Source organism: Sorex araneus, chromosome 1 (genome assembly GCF_027595985.1).
Source record: "Sorex araneus isolate mSorAra2 chromosome 1, mSorAra2.pri, whole genome shotgun sequence".
Classification (NCBI taxonomy): Eukaryota; Metazoa; Chordata; class Mammalia; order Eulipotyphla; family Soricidae; genus Sorex; species Sorex araneus.
The window spans coordinates 258,284,894-258,299,831 of NC_073302.1; the positions used below are offsets into that span (position 1 = coordinate 258,284,894).

At 38.9% G+C, this 14,938-nt stretch overlaps 1 protein-coding gene across 1 annotated transcript; it reads right to left on the minus strand.

The window, feature by feature from the left end:
- Positions 1–364: 364 nt before the first annotated feature.
- On the minus strand, positions 365–13,035 carry PCDH20 (protocadherin 20). The gene is made up of 2 exons (XM_004603999.3): positions 12,280–13,035; positions 365–11,058 (listed from the first exon to the last, which is right to left on the minus strand). The coding sequence occupies exons 1-2, from the start codon at positions 12,409–12,411 to the stop codon at positions 8,332–8,334; spliced, it is 2,859 nt and encodes a 952-aa protein (XP_004604056.2). The 5' UTR covers positions 12,412–13,035; the 3' UTR covers positions 365–8,331.
- Positions 13,036–14,938: the final 1,903 nt, after the last annotated feature.

Genomic DNA, 14,938 nt, shown 5'->3' on the forward strand with positions numbered 1-14,938 from the left:
TATTTCCCTTGCTAAATAAGTACATATTTGTATATATACATATATTTCTTGTGCTATATAGATACATATTTATTTAATGACATGGGAGAAATAATATATTCTATAGTGCTTTTGATAAGAAAAAATCCTTTGTAAAACTAGAACTATAAATAAAACATGCAGGATAGTTGACTTTGCTAAAGTTGAATACTTACATGATTCAGCATTAGTATTTTAGGAATAAGCTAAATACCTTTTATAGACCTTATTCTACGTACAGAGAATTTTAAGTAGAACTTGCAAAAATATCTATAACTCCAACGGTGCTTTTTTCTGTTGTAAAATAATTGAAGTCATCATAATAGAAAACAGTCTCACCATAAAATATGCTTTGTAGCACCTGGTTTATTGTTAGTATTGTCTATATTCATATAACTTTTCATATAACTTTGAAAAATTTTTAGGAATTTAAAATTTTACTCCAAAAATGTGAAGAAAACCAGTTTAAAAAAAAACAACTGGAGTGGCACTGAGGATCTTGGGTGCATAATAATTTTCAAAAGGAATTAGTTTACTGTTAATTTAAAAAAATACATTTTAAATAATTATTTTTTTATTTCTTTTTAGGTGTCCATAACAAACCACCTTTAAAATATTTAGACTATATTTTCACTGAAATTTTTAGTGTGTCCTTCTCAACAATGTACATTTTTTTTCATAATGGAAGTGGAAATTTAGAACATAGGAACAGTAACTTTTTTACATTAACATTAAAGTGTTCTTTATTACATTTCATCAGATCTTTATAACATTGAAAACACAGTTCTATAATATTATTTGATATATTTACGTAACATTTCTCTAAGGACATTTCATACTCCATGAAATCAAAACCTCAGTTTACCAGGGAAAGCATCTTGAGACAACATTATACAACTGTAAATTTGATAGAAAACAACAATTGTCCAAAGACATAAGAACTGAGTATTTTGTCTACTGAACTAAGCTAGCCTGATGGTCTTGTAGGGACAGGTACTTGGACATTGGTGGAGGGAATTAGTTGCTCTGGTCAGAATAATGTACATATGTAAGTATATTAATTTTATCATTCCCGGTGCCTCAGTTAAAATGATAGACTTTTTAAAACTATGTCTTGAAATAATAAACATATATTTTCAAAATGGAAATTTGAGCTATTTTTAAAATACAGTAGCAGGGTTACTCATACATATGTAGATTCAATTAATATCTTAAAATTGTTTAAATGTTGGTTTAAAGTTTAAATATTTATATCCAGATTAGCTTGTGATAGTACCTAGTGTATTTATTTAATCCTTCAAGTGAATGGTGTGCCACAGAGATATAGGAACATCTAAGTTTCAAAAGGAACCAAAGAAATATGTGTTATATTTTTTTTAAGTTTTCTCCCATTTCCACAGAAACATTTGACCCCTACTTTGTAATTTAAATATGTTTTGAATTATACTTTTCCAATAATTGTGTTTACCACCTCATTAGCTTCCAGTTTGTGGTATATATCTGTTAGCAGTACTTTCTCATCTGCCATCATGAACTATTGTTTCTTCTTGATAGAGGTGCATGTAAAAAAGCCATAGGTGAAACATAGATGGGAATAGAAACATATCTAGCAATATTTACATGGTCTTTCAAAATATAAAACATAAATTTTTTGAAGTGGAAAAAGAGAATAAAGAAAACAGGCACTAGAACACGAACGTCATTATAATAAGCATAGTTAATAAATGCATTTAGGAAATTAATGACAATGTCATTTATATTTGCTAATGCTTCAGAATATTGTGCTAAAACCTATAAGGCAGACAGTAAGTGATAAAGAATATCTTCAGACTTGTAAAGTAGTATACTTTGAGTGATAGTGTGAATAAGTGAGTTGCTAACATTCAGTTATTTTGATTTTAACCTCTGTTTAACATGCAAGTTAAATGATTTGCTTATCAATCTAATATATCCTTTGAATCTACAGTTAGAAATTATTCTTTCTATACCTAATATACATTTACTTTGCATGAGTAAATGTATTTTCCCATATTACAAATTATCAGTCCTCTTCTTTCATATATACACATATGTATGAGATATATTTACATATATAAGCATATATACACATATATATGACAGCAATTTTGGAAAATTAAGACATAAGTCACTTTTTATTGGGGGCTTGGGGATACTTCTACTACTTAATCTTAGGGACAATTATAATGCTTATATTAAAGGCCTACGTGTTTTACATACTCTATATATTTACCCTTGTCATTATGCAGCCATCTGACTTTTTTCTATTATAACTCTATGAAGCCTTCTGTTTTCACTCAGAAGTCTCATAAGAGTAAGAACTATAGTTTAAATTATAAATTACTATGCAATGGAACTGTAGAAATGACTCAGTATAATGTTTTCAATTTAAAATATAATTTGAATACATTATAAGATATAGATTGCATAAAATTGATATACTAATAAGTGAAAAAATTGCAAATAAAGCCCTTATAGGACATCACTTAACCTGATAACAATAAGAGTAATAATAATAATAAGTGTGAAATAATTCAGTTGTAGGAAATAGTTCACTCTAGGTAAGTTTATTTTCAAAATCATACCATGAGATAGAATAAGTTCATAATTTCCACATAAAAGAGTCTGTGAGAATCACATTTTTGGGTGAAAAGATATTTTCCTTGAATCTAGGATCAGATACAATGATCTTTTTGCTTGTACTTTATATTTCTTTAGCTTGGATTTCAAAATATCTCTAGAGGTACTAGATACTATTTAATTTTTAATTTTACACCAGATCATCTAAGGCTCAATATATGTTAGCAAACATACTTCATACAAAAGTCATATTAAAGCTTCTAGTATGTGTACTTCTTGGCCTAGGCTATCTATCTCACCAGCTCTTATTCTCTGGATCTTTTTTAGAATTGCTGAAACAGACATATCACATTTATTGACTTTCATACAAGACTTGAAAGTATATTTTCATAATAAACACTCAATGTTTAATTGTCTTCAAAATTTTTCCACAAAATAAATTTATATGGAGATTTTTAGTGCCATTGTAAGTAAAATATTGTAAATGCCTTGAATGAAATAGCCTTGAGGAGGTCAGAGGCTCATGTTTGAATATTAAGCATGTGGGCACACAGTAATGTTTGTTAAACTAAATACACTTGACAGTCACAATATGAAATAAACCTGGGTAAATTAGGGTGCCTATATTTCCATCTGTTTCATAAAGCCAGCATTATATAGGGGGATTTGCTTTAAGTGTTATAATTGCAAATTTGATGTTTTGTAAGTGAATTTCTTTTCTTTTCAAACTTCCAAAATAGGCTTGAAAGCAAATGATGAAAATTATAAACTTTCTAGTTTACCATATATTGATTAATAAATACTTTTTTTCTAATTGACCAGTTGTTGATTACTTATTTAATTGATCCCATCCTAAAGCTGTTTTATATACTTAAAGTTTAAGATCCCCACTTTCACTTACATTGTCACTAGTATACCTTTTTGTTGGTTTTGTTTTGGTTCACATCCAACTGTTCCCATAGTTTACTCTTGCCACTGTGCTCAGGATACTTCAGGCTCACGGGTCAATATGTCATGCCAGGAATCTGACCCAAGTGGCTGCTGACAAAGAAACTGTTTCACTCACTGTATATCTCCCCATCCCCAACAACAGCACTTTCTAATCAACTTCCATAAACTTATTCAACACAAGCTCAACATGTGGCTAAAGGGATGTTTTTTATATACAAATTGCTTAATCAAAATCCTTCAAACTTCTATTACGTTGGAATAAAATTACAATATCCAATTATAACATGAGTTCCTTCGATGTTTATAACAATGTAACAATGTTCAAGCTCATTATTAATAATATCCCTTATTATTTTTATCTTTTCAATCAAGAATTGCCAAGCCTATGGTTCTTTGATCATGATAGTTGTACTTTACTGCATGCCTTATATACTATTTCCTCCTGTGCGAATTCTTTCCTCTGTCCTTCTGCCCACTCACCCCTTCTAATTATTTTTTCAGATTCAATGTAGACCGTACATACTCTGAATGGGCCAAAATTAGAGATTGTACCTTGAAAAGTTTCTCCAAGGCTTTCAGAAATGGGGCTAGGTTCTGTCACAGAGCACGCTGAGTATGAGCATTTAACACACACAATGTTTAGATGTGGAAGGTTTTCGTACTAAACTTCCACATTAAAAAGTCTAATTTCATCAAGGAAATCTACTTTTCTCAGTAATCCTTGTTGAATAGAGTACTAAAATAAACATATATGATGTGAAGGAGTGGGTGATTCCTATTCCTATTTTCCTATTTTAATCAACGCATTACTTGAACCTCTTCACCTTAGTGGGTTAAGTCTTAAAGGTCATCCTAAAGGTCTCCAAATTTTATTATCCTAGAGGCATAAATTCACACTTTAGGACTTTATTAGAGAAAAAATAATTTTTGAAATCATTATATGCAATGGGCTGGAGCGATAGCACAGTGAGTAGGGCGTGTTGGCCTTAAATACGGCCAACCCGGGTTTGATTCCGCTGCCCCTTGGAGTGCCTGGCAAACTACCGAGATATGTCGCCCGCATGGCAGAGCCTGGCAAGCTACTTGTGGCATATTTGATATGCCAAAAACAGTAATAACAAGTCTCAAAATGGAGACGTTACTGGTGCCCACTTGAGCAAATCGATGAGCAACAGGATAATAGTGATACATTGATTATATGCAATAACAATCATTTTTTAATTACTATGTATAAAGATTGCAAAAAAATGAAAAAATAAAATTACTATGTTCTCTATGTATGCAGATATTATTATGTATTACAGATTACTGGGAATAGTCTTTCTCTTTTCTCACTCTTTCCTTATATCTAGCTACATATATATTCGAAAATTTTTCTATCAGAAACTACTACAAACATTATGATGTTTTTTTTAATTGTTGTTAGGAGTTACCATTTTTTTCTTATTCCTTTTAGTCCACTTATAACATTTTATTATCTTTCCTTCAATTACTATTTATTTGAGACTCACTTTGTAAAGGTACATTGATACAAGGAGATTATACAAGTCAACAAAATGGCATTTTGCAGCAATTTACTGCTTTTCTATAGTGAGCAAAAATGTACTCAGAAGGAATAACATGTTCAGATATCTGTCTCTGGTCTTCATGAGCTGAGGCTGCCCAGTGAAGTAATTGATCACCATAAACTCAGTACTGCTCATCACTCTCCTTTCATTACATTCTCCATTATCTGTCAAAGATCAGAACATCAAAGTCCTTTTCCTGCTGAAAGGAGATTGGAACCTGAATCTGCCAAGGAGTGGCTTGCTTAATTCCTCCTTATACAGTTGCCAATTAGGAATACTTCTGAGAGTACATGTTAAACACTTTATGTGAGAATCTTAATACAATCCATTTAAGCTGATATTTCATCCCTATTACTGTTTCAGTGATCTTTTGTCATAGCAAGACCATGATTGGTGATTTTTTTAAAGTACAAAAAAATTGTATTATAGAAAGTAATTTTTCACATAATACTACTACAAAATTCCTCTTACAAGAAACACTTTCCCTTTTTCTCTTTAACTGTCAGTGACAGAAGCATAGCAGCCAAGACTTTTTTTTTTAATATGTGGAGGAAATTTAAAGGGTCAAGTCACATAAATTGTTTTTATCCATGTAGCTGAAATTGCTATGTTGGATTTAGAGTTTCCTGATGCAACTTAATACTTTTTTTTTCCTGTTGTATAAGGATAGATTTGGCTGTGCAAAGATCAGAGCAATCTCTTCTTCACTAATTTGGGCAAAGAGAACTCACTGGTTCTCAAACTGTTAAACGGATATTAGGGTATTTAATGAATGGAACATTTATTTTTGTGCCAGCTCAACTAACAACGTTGACATGATTAGCATACATTTTGGCAACTGTTCTAGCACAAGGTGTTAGTAGAAAGGGGCTTTTATCTTTGAGCTTGATTTACTTTAACTTCCCTTGTTATAAATGTTTTTAAAGTGAATGATTTGAATTTATAAAGGAAGTTTTGCCACAAGAAATTATTCAGGAACAAGAGATTTTATTAATGTTACAGGCATTTTGCATGCTGGAAATAAAGTTCATACACCAAATTACATGAAAGTTTTTTTATATTTGGAAATAAATAGAATACTTTTTATGTAAATTATAATTAAATCATCACAATTTTAGATTATTTTAATTAATTACGTTACTTGTTTGATATACTGCTCCTTACAGTTAAAAGGAGAAATAATGCAAAATATGAATGATAAAGCATGGTTTCCTCTATGCTTTGCATAAATTATGATTATAAAGTTTGGGATGGAGTTAAAGGATCTTAACATCTTAGCTTGGGGGCTTCTCAAACACCAGATTTTGCAATAAAAATATAAATATTTTAACAAATATGTACACTTCATATGCTTATTTTTATGTAAATTGTGAAATTGATGGAAATGAAAAACAAAAAGTAGTTTCCAAAGATGTGGATGTTCCCATTTAGTTCTTTTTGTTTTGCAATGTATTTTTACTTTTTTAAATATTGAAAGCTATTTCAATACCAGTATCAGAGGATTAGCTATAAGAGAAATGTTTGTCATTGATGCTAAACCAATAATAAATATTCATGTTCACGTGCATGAGTATAGATTTTTATACTTGGACTTCCTTCAAACATGGGCATACTCTTTATTAAATACACATATGTGTGTGTGTATATATGTTGATAGCTACAAATACTTAATGATTTACCCAATGTTTAATTGAGTAAAGAATTAGTTTAATATAAACTGCAGTTTAGCAGAATATTTACACTTTACCCACATTTACCTCTAAAAGCAAGCAAATGCCAATAACAGGCACTTTGGGGAAAGAAAAAAAAAACATGTTCAAATATAAATGGTAAAAATGAGAAAGCAATTATGAAAATATATACCTTTAATTGTCAGACATATAAACACTTTTGGTACAGTACAGAGACATGATGACAAAAGCAGAATGATCCAATTAAGCTAACACATTCTTTGTTTACACAGATAAATTTTCTGTAGGTCTCATGTAAAATGAAATTTTCAGGTCACACAATGAGGTGGATGTAATCAATTCCTGATGATCCAATTTGCTTCATTGCAAAGGAGTCAGTAAAAGTTAAATTACCAAAGAAATATGCTGCTGCGCTAGCAAATAAACTCTTGGACTGAATCCAAAACCAGAGAAAGGAAGCCAGAGTAGTAGCTCACAATCTTCAACAACACAAAACAATAAGTACAATTTTCATATAAAAGACTGAACTAAACAACCAACCAGTAGTGCACACTACAGTCTAGAATAATTTCATTTTATTATGATTTTTTTAAGTGAGGGATGAGTTGTAGCTTGTAAAAATCTAGTATGTAAACAAAGTATAAAGGTCCTACAGACAAACTGAAAGCATCAGAATAGCAACACCTCCAAAGCAACCAAGGATTTGAAACATTACTTCTGGCTGTGTTTTGTGGACACACTTTCAAGTTACATGTTCAGTATATTTCTCCCCATGATAAAACAAGTGCAGTGGTAGAAGACAGAAAGCAATGTGAGCACACAGAACGTGAGATACTGTTTAGCAATAGAATCTGCAACACATGGGAAGGTCTGATTCTTGCTAAAAGGAAATGAACTTTCTCAGTAATGCCTTCTCTTTTAAACTACACCTAAGGTACTTATGAGGTAATAAAATTTCTATTTATAAATGTATCTCTTTTCTTTCTTATACATTTAATTAGGGTAAAATTTAGTTTTTAATTTCATATTTTAAATGTTAAAAACAATATATTTAAAATATACTCTTTCATTAATTTCATGTACAACAACTGTCATGTACAATACCTCAAAATAGTTCCTTGCAAAGGAGCATCTGATGCCCTCTTGTGGTTAAAGGACATTTTTTTGGGGGGGTGGGGGGGAAGCAGTGTTTCATTTTCTTACCTTTGCTCCCAAGTTTTAGCAATCATCTGCTTGTTGTATGAAAGCTGCAAATCGCATCCAAACCTTTTATTTTAATAACAGTTCTATAGTTGTTAGTACTAATTTTCTTTAAAAAATGCTGTACACATTTTATAACCTCTTTTTTTTAAATTTAAAAACCTGTAAACAGCCATTTACACTATAGTACATGTTATAAATTACTTGTCCTTCATTGGAACGACCGTCCACACACATCTTGTTTAGGTGGTGAAGACTACCCAAAGTTAATTAAAACATCTTTGTGTTTTTCCACAAACATAGTATCAAATATTAGAAATATCCATCGGTTTCCTCTCTCTCATATGCAAGTCAATTTTTCCCTTCAGTGGAATTTGTACTTCCAAATTTTCATCTTCCCTGTGATACTTTTTCCCTCTCCTTAAACAGATGTAGATGCCCATGGCTGTGATCAGTGTGATAGAACCCAAGCTTATTATAGACAGAGCTACTAAGGTAGGCATGCAGGAGACAGATTCTACCTTCCTATGAGTCGGTTCTATGGAGATCTGTGGTTCTTTTTCCTCTATACTAATGTCCGGCTCCTTTCTTAACAGACTCTCGATGTAGCTCTCATTACTGACAGTCTCATTGACAAATAAGTTCACCATGACCGTGGAGTGGAGAGGTTCAGGATAACCATGGTCACTCACTTTCACCAGCAAACGATGGAGACCATAGTCCGTCTGCAGCAATGCTTCTTCCAAAGTAATGTTGCCAGTTTTAGGGTCAATCCTAAAAGACTCGGGCCTTGGACCTCTTCTTCCTATGATGCTGTAAGCTATAACGGCGTTCATGCCCGTGTCTTTGTCGACTGCATAGACCTCTGTCACTGGGGAGCCGGGGAGAGTCGAAGGTAGTACCAGCAAGTACGACATGTTAGACTGAGGAAATAAAACCAGAGGTGGGTTGTCATTGATGTCAAGAAGGAGAATGGTGATTTTTGCAGTGGAGGAAAGTGCAGGCTCACCCCCGTCAACAGCCTCAACCCATAAAGTATAGGAACTTTGCTGTTCTCGGTCCAAAGAGACTTTGGCTCTCAACATGCCCTTGCCTGTGTCGATGACAAAAATATCACTCTGGTTTACCACGGAGAGGGCCACCCATCCATTTCGCCCGGCATCAGCATCTGTTACACTAATTACGCCAATTTCACCATATCCAGGGAAGTTTTCTGGCACAAAAAAGCTGAAATCCTTGTTGATAAACCTAGGGCTGTTGTCATTTTTATCCAGTACTGTGAGAGTCACTGTAGCTACAGATTCCCTGGGTGGCTTCCCAGAGTCAACGGCTCTGACTGTGTATCTGTACTTTTCTTTCTCTTCTCGGTCCAGCTGAGTTGAAACAGTTAGGATGCCTGTGGCACTGTCTAAAGAAAAATATGACGGAGCATCAGGTCCCAGAAAATAAGAAACTTGGCCTCTCTCTCCGCTATCAGCGTCCGTAGCATATAATTTCGTCAAAAAGGCATTGGGGGTGTTGTTTTCTTCAATGGTGAGTTCGATCAAGGGCTGAGGGAAAACGGGAGCATTGTCGTTGTCATCTAAGAGTTGCACTTTAAGAACTTTTTTGACATGAAATCCCTCGGAATTCCAGGCCACCACAGCTACTTCATATAACTGCTGGAGCTCATAGTCCAAAGGTTTCGTGGTTTCCAGCAAGTATTCATTACTGTAGGGTTTGTAGGGGGATAACTTAAAAGGCCCCTCCCCATCCAGGTAGCAGTTCACCTGGTACTTGCCTTCTGGATCCCGGATGGTGAAGAATGCAATCGGGGTGTTCACGGGTTCCAGTTCTTTCAGGTAAACAATGCCATCGATCTCATTCGCTATATAACGAGGAACAATTTCAGGTGGTCTGAAAATGACTTTGATGATGGTCACCAGGGCTGTGATCACAGCCGGGATGCAGCCGGGCCCATTGGCGAGAATAGTGAGTTTGTGTGTTTGCAGAACACTTCCCCCAATCTTACTAAAAAGCTTAATGACGCCGGTGCTTTCATCCAGGTGGAATAAATCCTTGGATGCCTGGGGAACTTTCTGGCTGTAAGAGTAGGTGATCTGAGCATTGACTCCCAAGTCTACATCCACAGCCTGCACAGCTGCAATCGGTGTGCCCACGGTCGCATTCCCATACACAGTGACATTGATTTGTGATTCAGCAAAGAGAGGGCAATTGTCATTAATGTCACTAATGCCGATGGTGAGCGTGGCACTGCCCAGGAGAGGTGGAGAGCCTCCATCCTCAGCTATGATGATGCTCACATACTGGTCCTGAGTCTCCCTGTCCAGTAGACCCATGACAATTAGGTAGGGGGTGCGCTCTCCATTCTCATTCTCCTCCACGTCTAGGGTGAACATGCGGTGGTAGTCCAGGAGGCGATAGGTCTGTACCCCGTTAGTGCCTACATCTGGGTCGGTGGCAGGATGCTCGATGGCCAGCCGGGTGTTTATTGGTGCATTTTCTGGGACCCACACGGAGATCTGGGACACAGGGAACTGTGGGGCATTGTCATTGATGTCTCGGATAGCGATTTTCACCTTTACAAACCTGAAGTATTCCTGAGGCAGGACCAGCACATCCAGAAGCAGAAGACAAGAGTCTGGGGAAGGGGCGGAGGAAATGGAAATGCTGCCGCCCCACGCGGCGCCCGCACCTCCGTCCAGGCACAGGGCCTCTCGGTCGATCTCCTGGGTAGAAGTGTGCAGCTCCCCGGAGCGGTTGTCCAGGGTTACGTACTGGCCACTCAGCCCCCCGGAGGCCAGGCTGAAGGAGAGCGGAGGGCTCAGCTCTGCCCCGGAGCGCTCCAGCGGCTGCCACTGCGGCTCATTCCTCCCGCCGGCCGGGGGCACCAGCCGCAGGTCCTGGGCCAGGCTGCCAATGAGCACCCCCGCAGGGAGTCCCTCGTTCAGGCTGTACAGGAGCTCCGTGGCCCGACTGTAGCTCGCGAGGCAGTTGAAGGGTCCCACGAAGAGGAAGATCAGAAACAGATGCTGAAGCGGGGACAGGGGAGAGGGGAGAAGGCTCATTACACACCCGCGGACATACGCAGAGTGCAGTCAGACACCAGTGCCGGGCGCCTGGCTAACAAACCCGAGTCCCCCTCCCTTTCTTGGCAGCAAACCCTCCTGGTCTGCGAGGGGGAAGCGGAAAACTTGCTGCCAAAACAACCAAAATCATCTAACGGGACAACTCTGACTCCCAAACTATTTTTTTTTTTTGCTCCCCTTCATTTCTTATCCCAACCTCTCTCTCTCTCTCTCCCCTAACCGCACCCGAGCTCAGTCCACAGTGGGGATTGCAAACGTGAAGCATCCCTGAAAACAAGGAGTGGGGCGGGCTGCGCAACGCGACAAGGAAAGCAGTGAGTCGGGCTAGGGGAAGGACCTGGCTGGTGATGGCGAGTGCTGCCAGCGGTGGGCGATTTATGCCCCCAAGGAAAGGTTTCGCGCGGAGCTCCCCGGAATGAGAAGCATGACACCAATCACTCTCAGCTCAACCATCGTGAGAAGATGGCAAAGAGAGGGTCGCGCTCCGCTCGGACCTCCACCTCCCCACGCCCCACCACCACCGCCACCACCACTTTTTAGATCAGAAGTGACTTCCATTGTGGCGCGCAGCTGAATTCAAACCCAAAGGCTCTCCTTCCCCTCTAGCCCACACTAATCCTCTCCCCGGGGGGAAGAGAAGTAAAGGCGGAAAATGATTATGCAAAAGCAATTTGTCAACTGCAGTAGACGGTCCCAGCCAGATGCTGGCAGCAAGGAAACAATCTCCGAACCCCCTCATCCCAAACAGAATCGAACACAAAACACACACACGCACACACACGCACACGCACACACACACACACACACACACACACACACACATCTCGCTCGCACACACTCACACGCGCGCGCACACTCAGCCGCCCCCTCCCCGCCTCATCTGTCAACATTTCTGCCTCTGAAACTTCCTTTCCTGATCCAAACACTTGTCTGTCCCTCGCTAAATCGAAGAACCACACCAATAAACTTCCCTTCCTCGCCCGCACGCCCCCCCCACACACACCTCCCTCACCCCCCAGATCTTCCCGGGAAGTTTTGGATGCAGATGAAAAGCGTTGGAAACCCATCCGGATTGGGAACCGCGTTCCTCGACTGCAACTTGGAGGGGGCCGCGGGGTTCTCGGGCATCCTACCTCCCCCCCCCCTACCCGCACACCCTCTTACCTGTAGGTTCCTGGTGCTGGTGCTGCTCCTGGGACGATTGAGACGCCCCATATCCAGGCGCGGGTGCCAAGTCGCCGGACGCCAGCTCAGTGCCAGGGCCCGCGAGCTGCGCGCATTCCCTCGGCCGCTCATTCCCGGCGAGGCTGCAGTCGGCGCGCTCCAGACGGGAGGGCGACACTAGACACTCCCTCTCTGTTCATGCAAATCGCGGGGGAACTTCAGCCAATAGTCACCGGCTCGGCAATTAAGGCCCGGAGCTTCCCGGGGGCAGATAGGCCAGAGGGCAGCGGGGCACTGTCCTGGCCCGCCGCCGCGGACGCGCCCCCCGGCCAGACCCTGCCAGGGGGGAGCCTGAAGAGGGGAGACTTGCCTCTCCCCGCCTCCCCTCCTCGCCGCACCAGGCGGAACCCACAGGTTGCGAGCGTGAGACCGAGGATCAGAAAAAAAATAAAATAAAAGACAAATAAACACGCACGCGTTTAAATTTGAATTGAGAGAGAGACAGCTAGAGAGGAATCCGGCGCTCCGGTGCAGTTCCAGGCGCAATCCCCAATCGCCGCCTGCCTCTCGCCACCAGTTCTTCGCAGAGATCCGGATCCAGCCTTGTTTGCCCAGAGCCGCGGGGAACCCTCTTTTTCTAGGCGCAGGGAAGGACTTTCCAACTCATTTTAAAGCGGTCTGGAGCGAAGGAACACATATTTGAATTCGGCAAAGGCTTGGATTTTCGCTGTTCGCGGTGTCACAGCCTCTGCTAGTTTCCTGGATCTTGGAGCTAGTGACTCTGGGTTTCTGTCTTGTGGTCTTACTTCAGAGTCAGCCTTGGCTACTGGCCAGGGCCAAGAACTGAGGGAGCAAAGTGGGAGCAACTGTGGCTCAAAAGAACTGCTTCTGCCTGCAAGCAATTTCAGTACGTTTCTCCAAGGACTGCATTTTTGTTTGCTTGCTTAATTTTTTCCCCCTCTCTTTCTTTTTTTTTTTCAGACCATTCCTGAAATCTAAGTTTAAAATTTTTTTAAATAGATATCTTTCAAATTAATATTTCATTCTTCTTTTGTCTCTGAATACTTAATGGAAGAGATGTCCTTTGGAAAGGACGATGGAAGTCTGGTGCAAAATGCTGTACTAGTCCCTGTGGCTCCAACACCAAATAGCCTGTAACCTCTTTCTTCCTTTTGAAATGAGGTCTGGGGAGAGAATCCCAATGCATTAAGTCTATGAAACAAAGCCATTGGTCTTAGTTTCTAAAGTGAACATTTTTATTCATCACCATTTTTCCAGATCTCCTGTGCATTGCCCCGAACACAAACTCCTCCATGCTGAAAACCTAGTGACTGGGCCCAGAATAGCAAAATTCTTCTTGGGTTAAAGAAATATCTGACATTGCCCTGGGAACCACTTTGCACTTTCTTCTTCCACCTATACTAGAAGATATAAATCCTTCATTGGAGCTGATTGTTTGTCTTCTAACCCTTCCTGTTGTCTTTCCATCCCCAGGAATCCTAAATTCTGAGTATTGACAACCCAATTCATCAAACAGCTGGTAGCTATAAAAGCGTCTTAGTTCACAATGGAGCCCACAAATAAGAATCTTTGAAATACAAATCTGGCATGTCAAATTACCTCCTTTAATCTCTTAAGCATGAAACTGAAGTGTTGATAAAGTGGTAAACAGACATATACACACTCAGGAACACGTGGGTGTGAGGCCATTCATTATAGAGCTGGTAAACAAGAGCAGTCAGGAAAAATATAATTTGCCTTTCCTAGCTTCTTCAGCTGCCTACTCTACCCAGCAGCTGAAATATTACCATAATTGGTAAATACTTTCTTCTGGGTCTGTAGTTGAAACATACCCAGCTTCAAAAATCGGTATCAAGCTGCTTCTGCTTCTGAAATGTGTTTAATTCATGTCTTTACACAATATCCACAGCTTCTGGAGTTTGAAGGCACGTAGCCAGTAACTGGCAATCCATAAACTGTCAGAGAATATGTAGATTGGAACATAGATCTAAACTAGTTCTATCTACATCTGTATAGATAGCAGCAACAGTAACTGTGTCTTCTTCCAGTTCAAGTCTTTTCCAATCTGTTAAGTTCACTCACCTTTTATCTGGAAAAAAGAGGGTGGTTTCTTCTTTAGTTTGTCTTGGTTTATGTAGACAGTATGAAAAAGCTGACTTTCAGAACACAACCTGAGTAAAATGATTAGCACTTTTCTTCTGTTTTCTCAACTGCCTTTAACTTTGCTCAGACTCTTAGGCTCTTTATTTTGCAGTGAATGCTTCTAACACAAATGCACAATTGTCATGTACCCATATTTCCCATTCTACCAGAATCTTGGTCTTCTTGCCAAATCATCTGGTAATCTCTATGGAAAAGATTATTATTGCTCGTGCCCTTTTCGAAGGTAGAAAAAAATACTAAATATATGGACACAACAACAATTTTTTACACTATGTCTAAAGAAATATGACATATTCTGTGAGATGAGATGAAACCCAGCTAAATATGTATTAAAGAAGTTTGTAACTTTACATTACACTTAGCATATTAAAGTGGAGACTGCAAAAATTTTGGCAAGAGAAAAAGTTTTCTGAATGTACAACCACTGAAAAATTGGTTCAGAATGAACACATATGATTGGAGGTGTTTCTGGTAG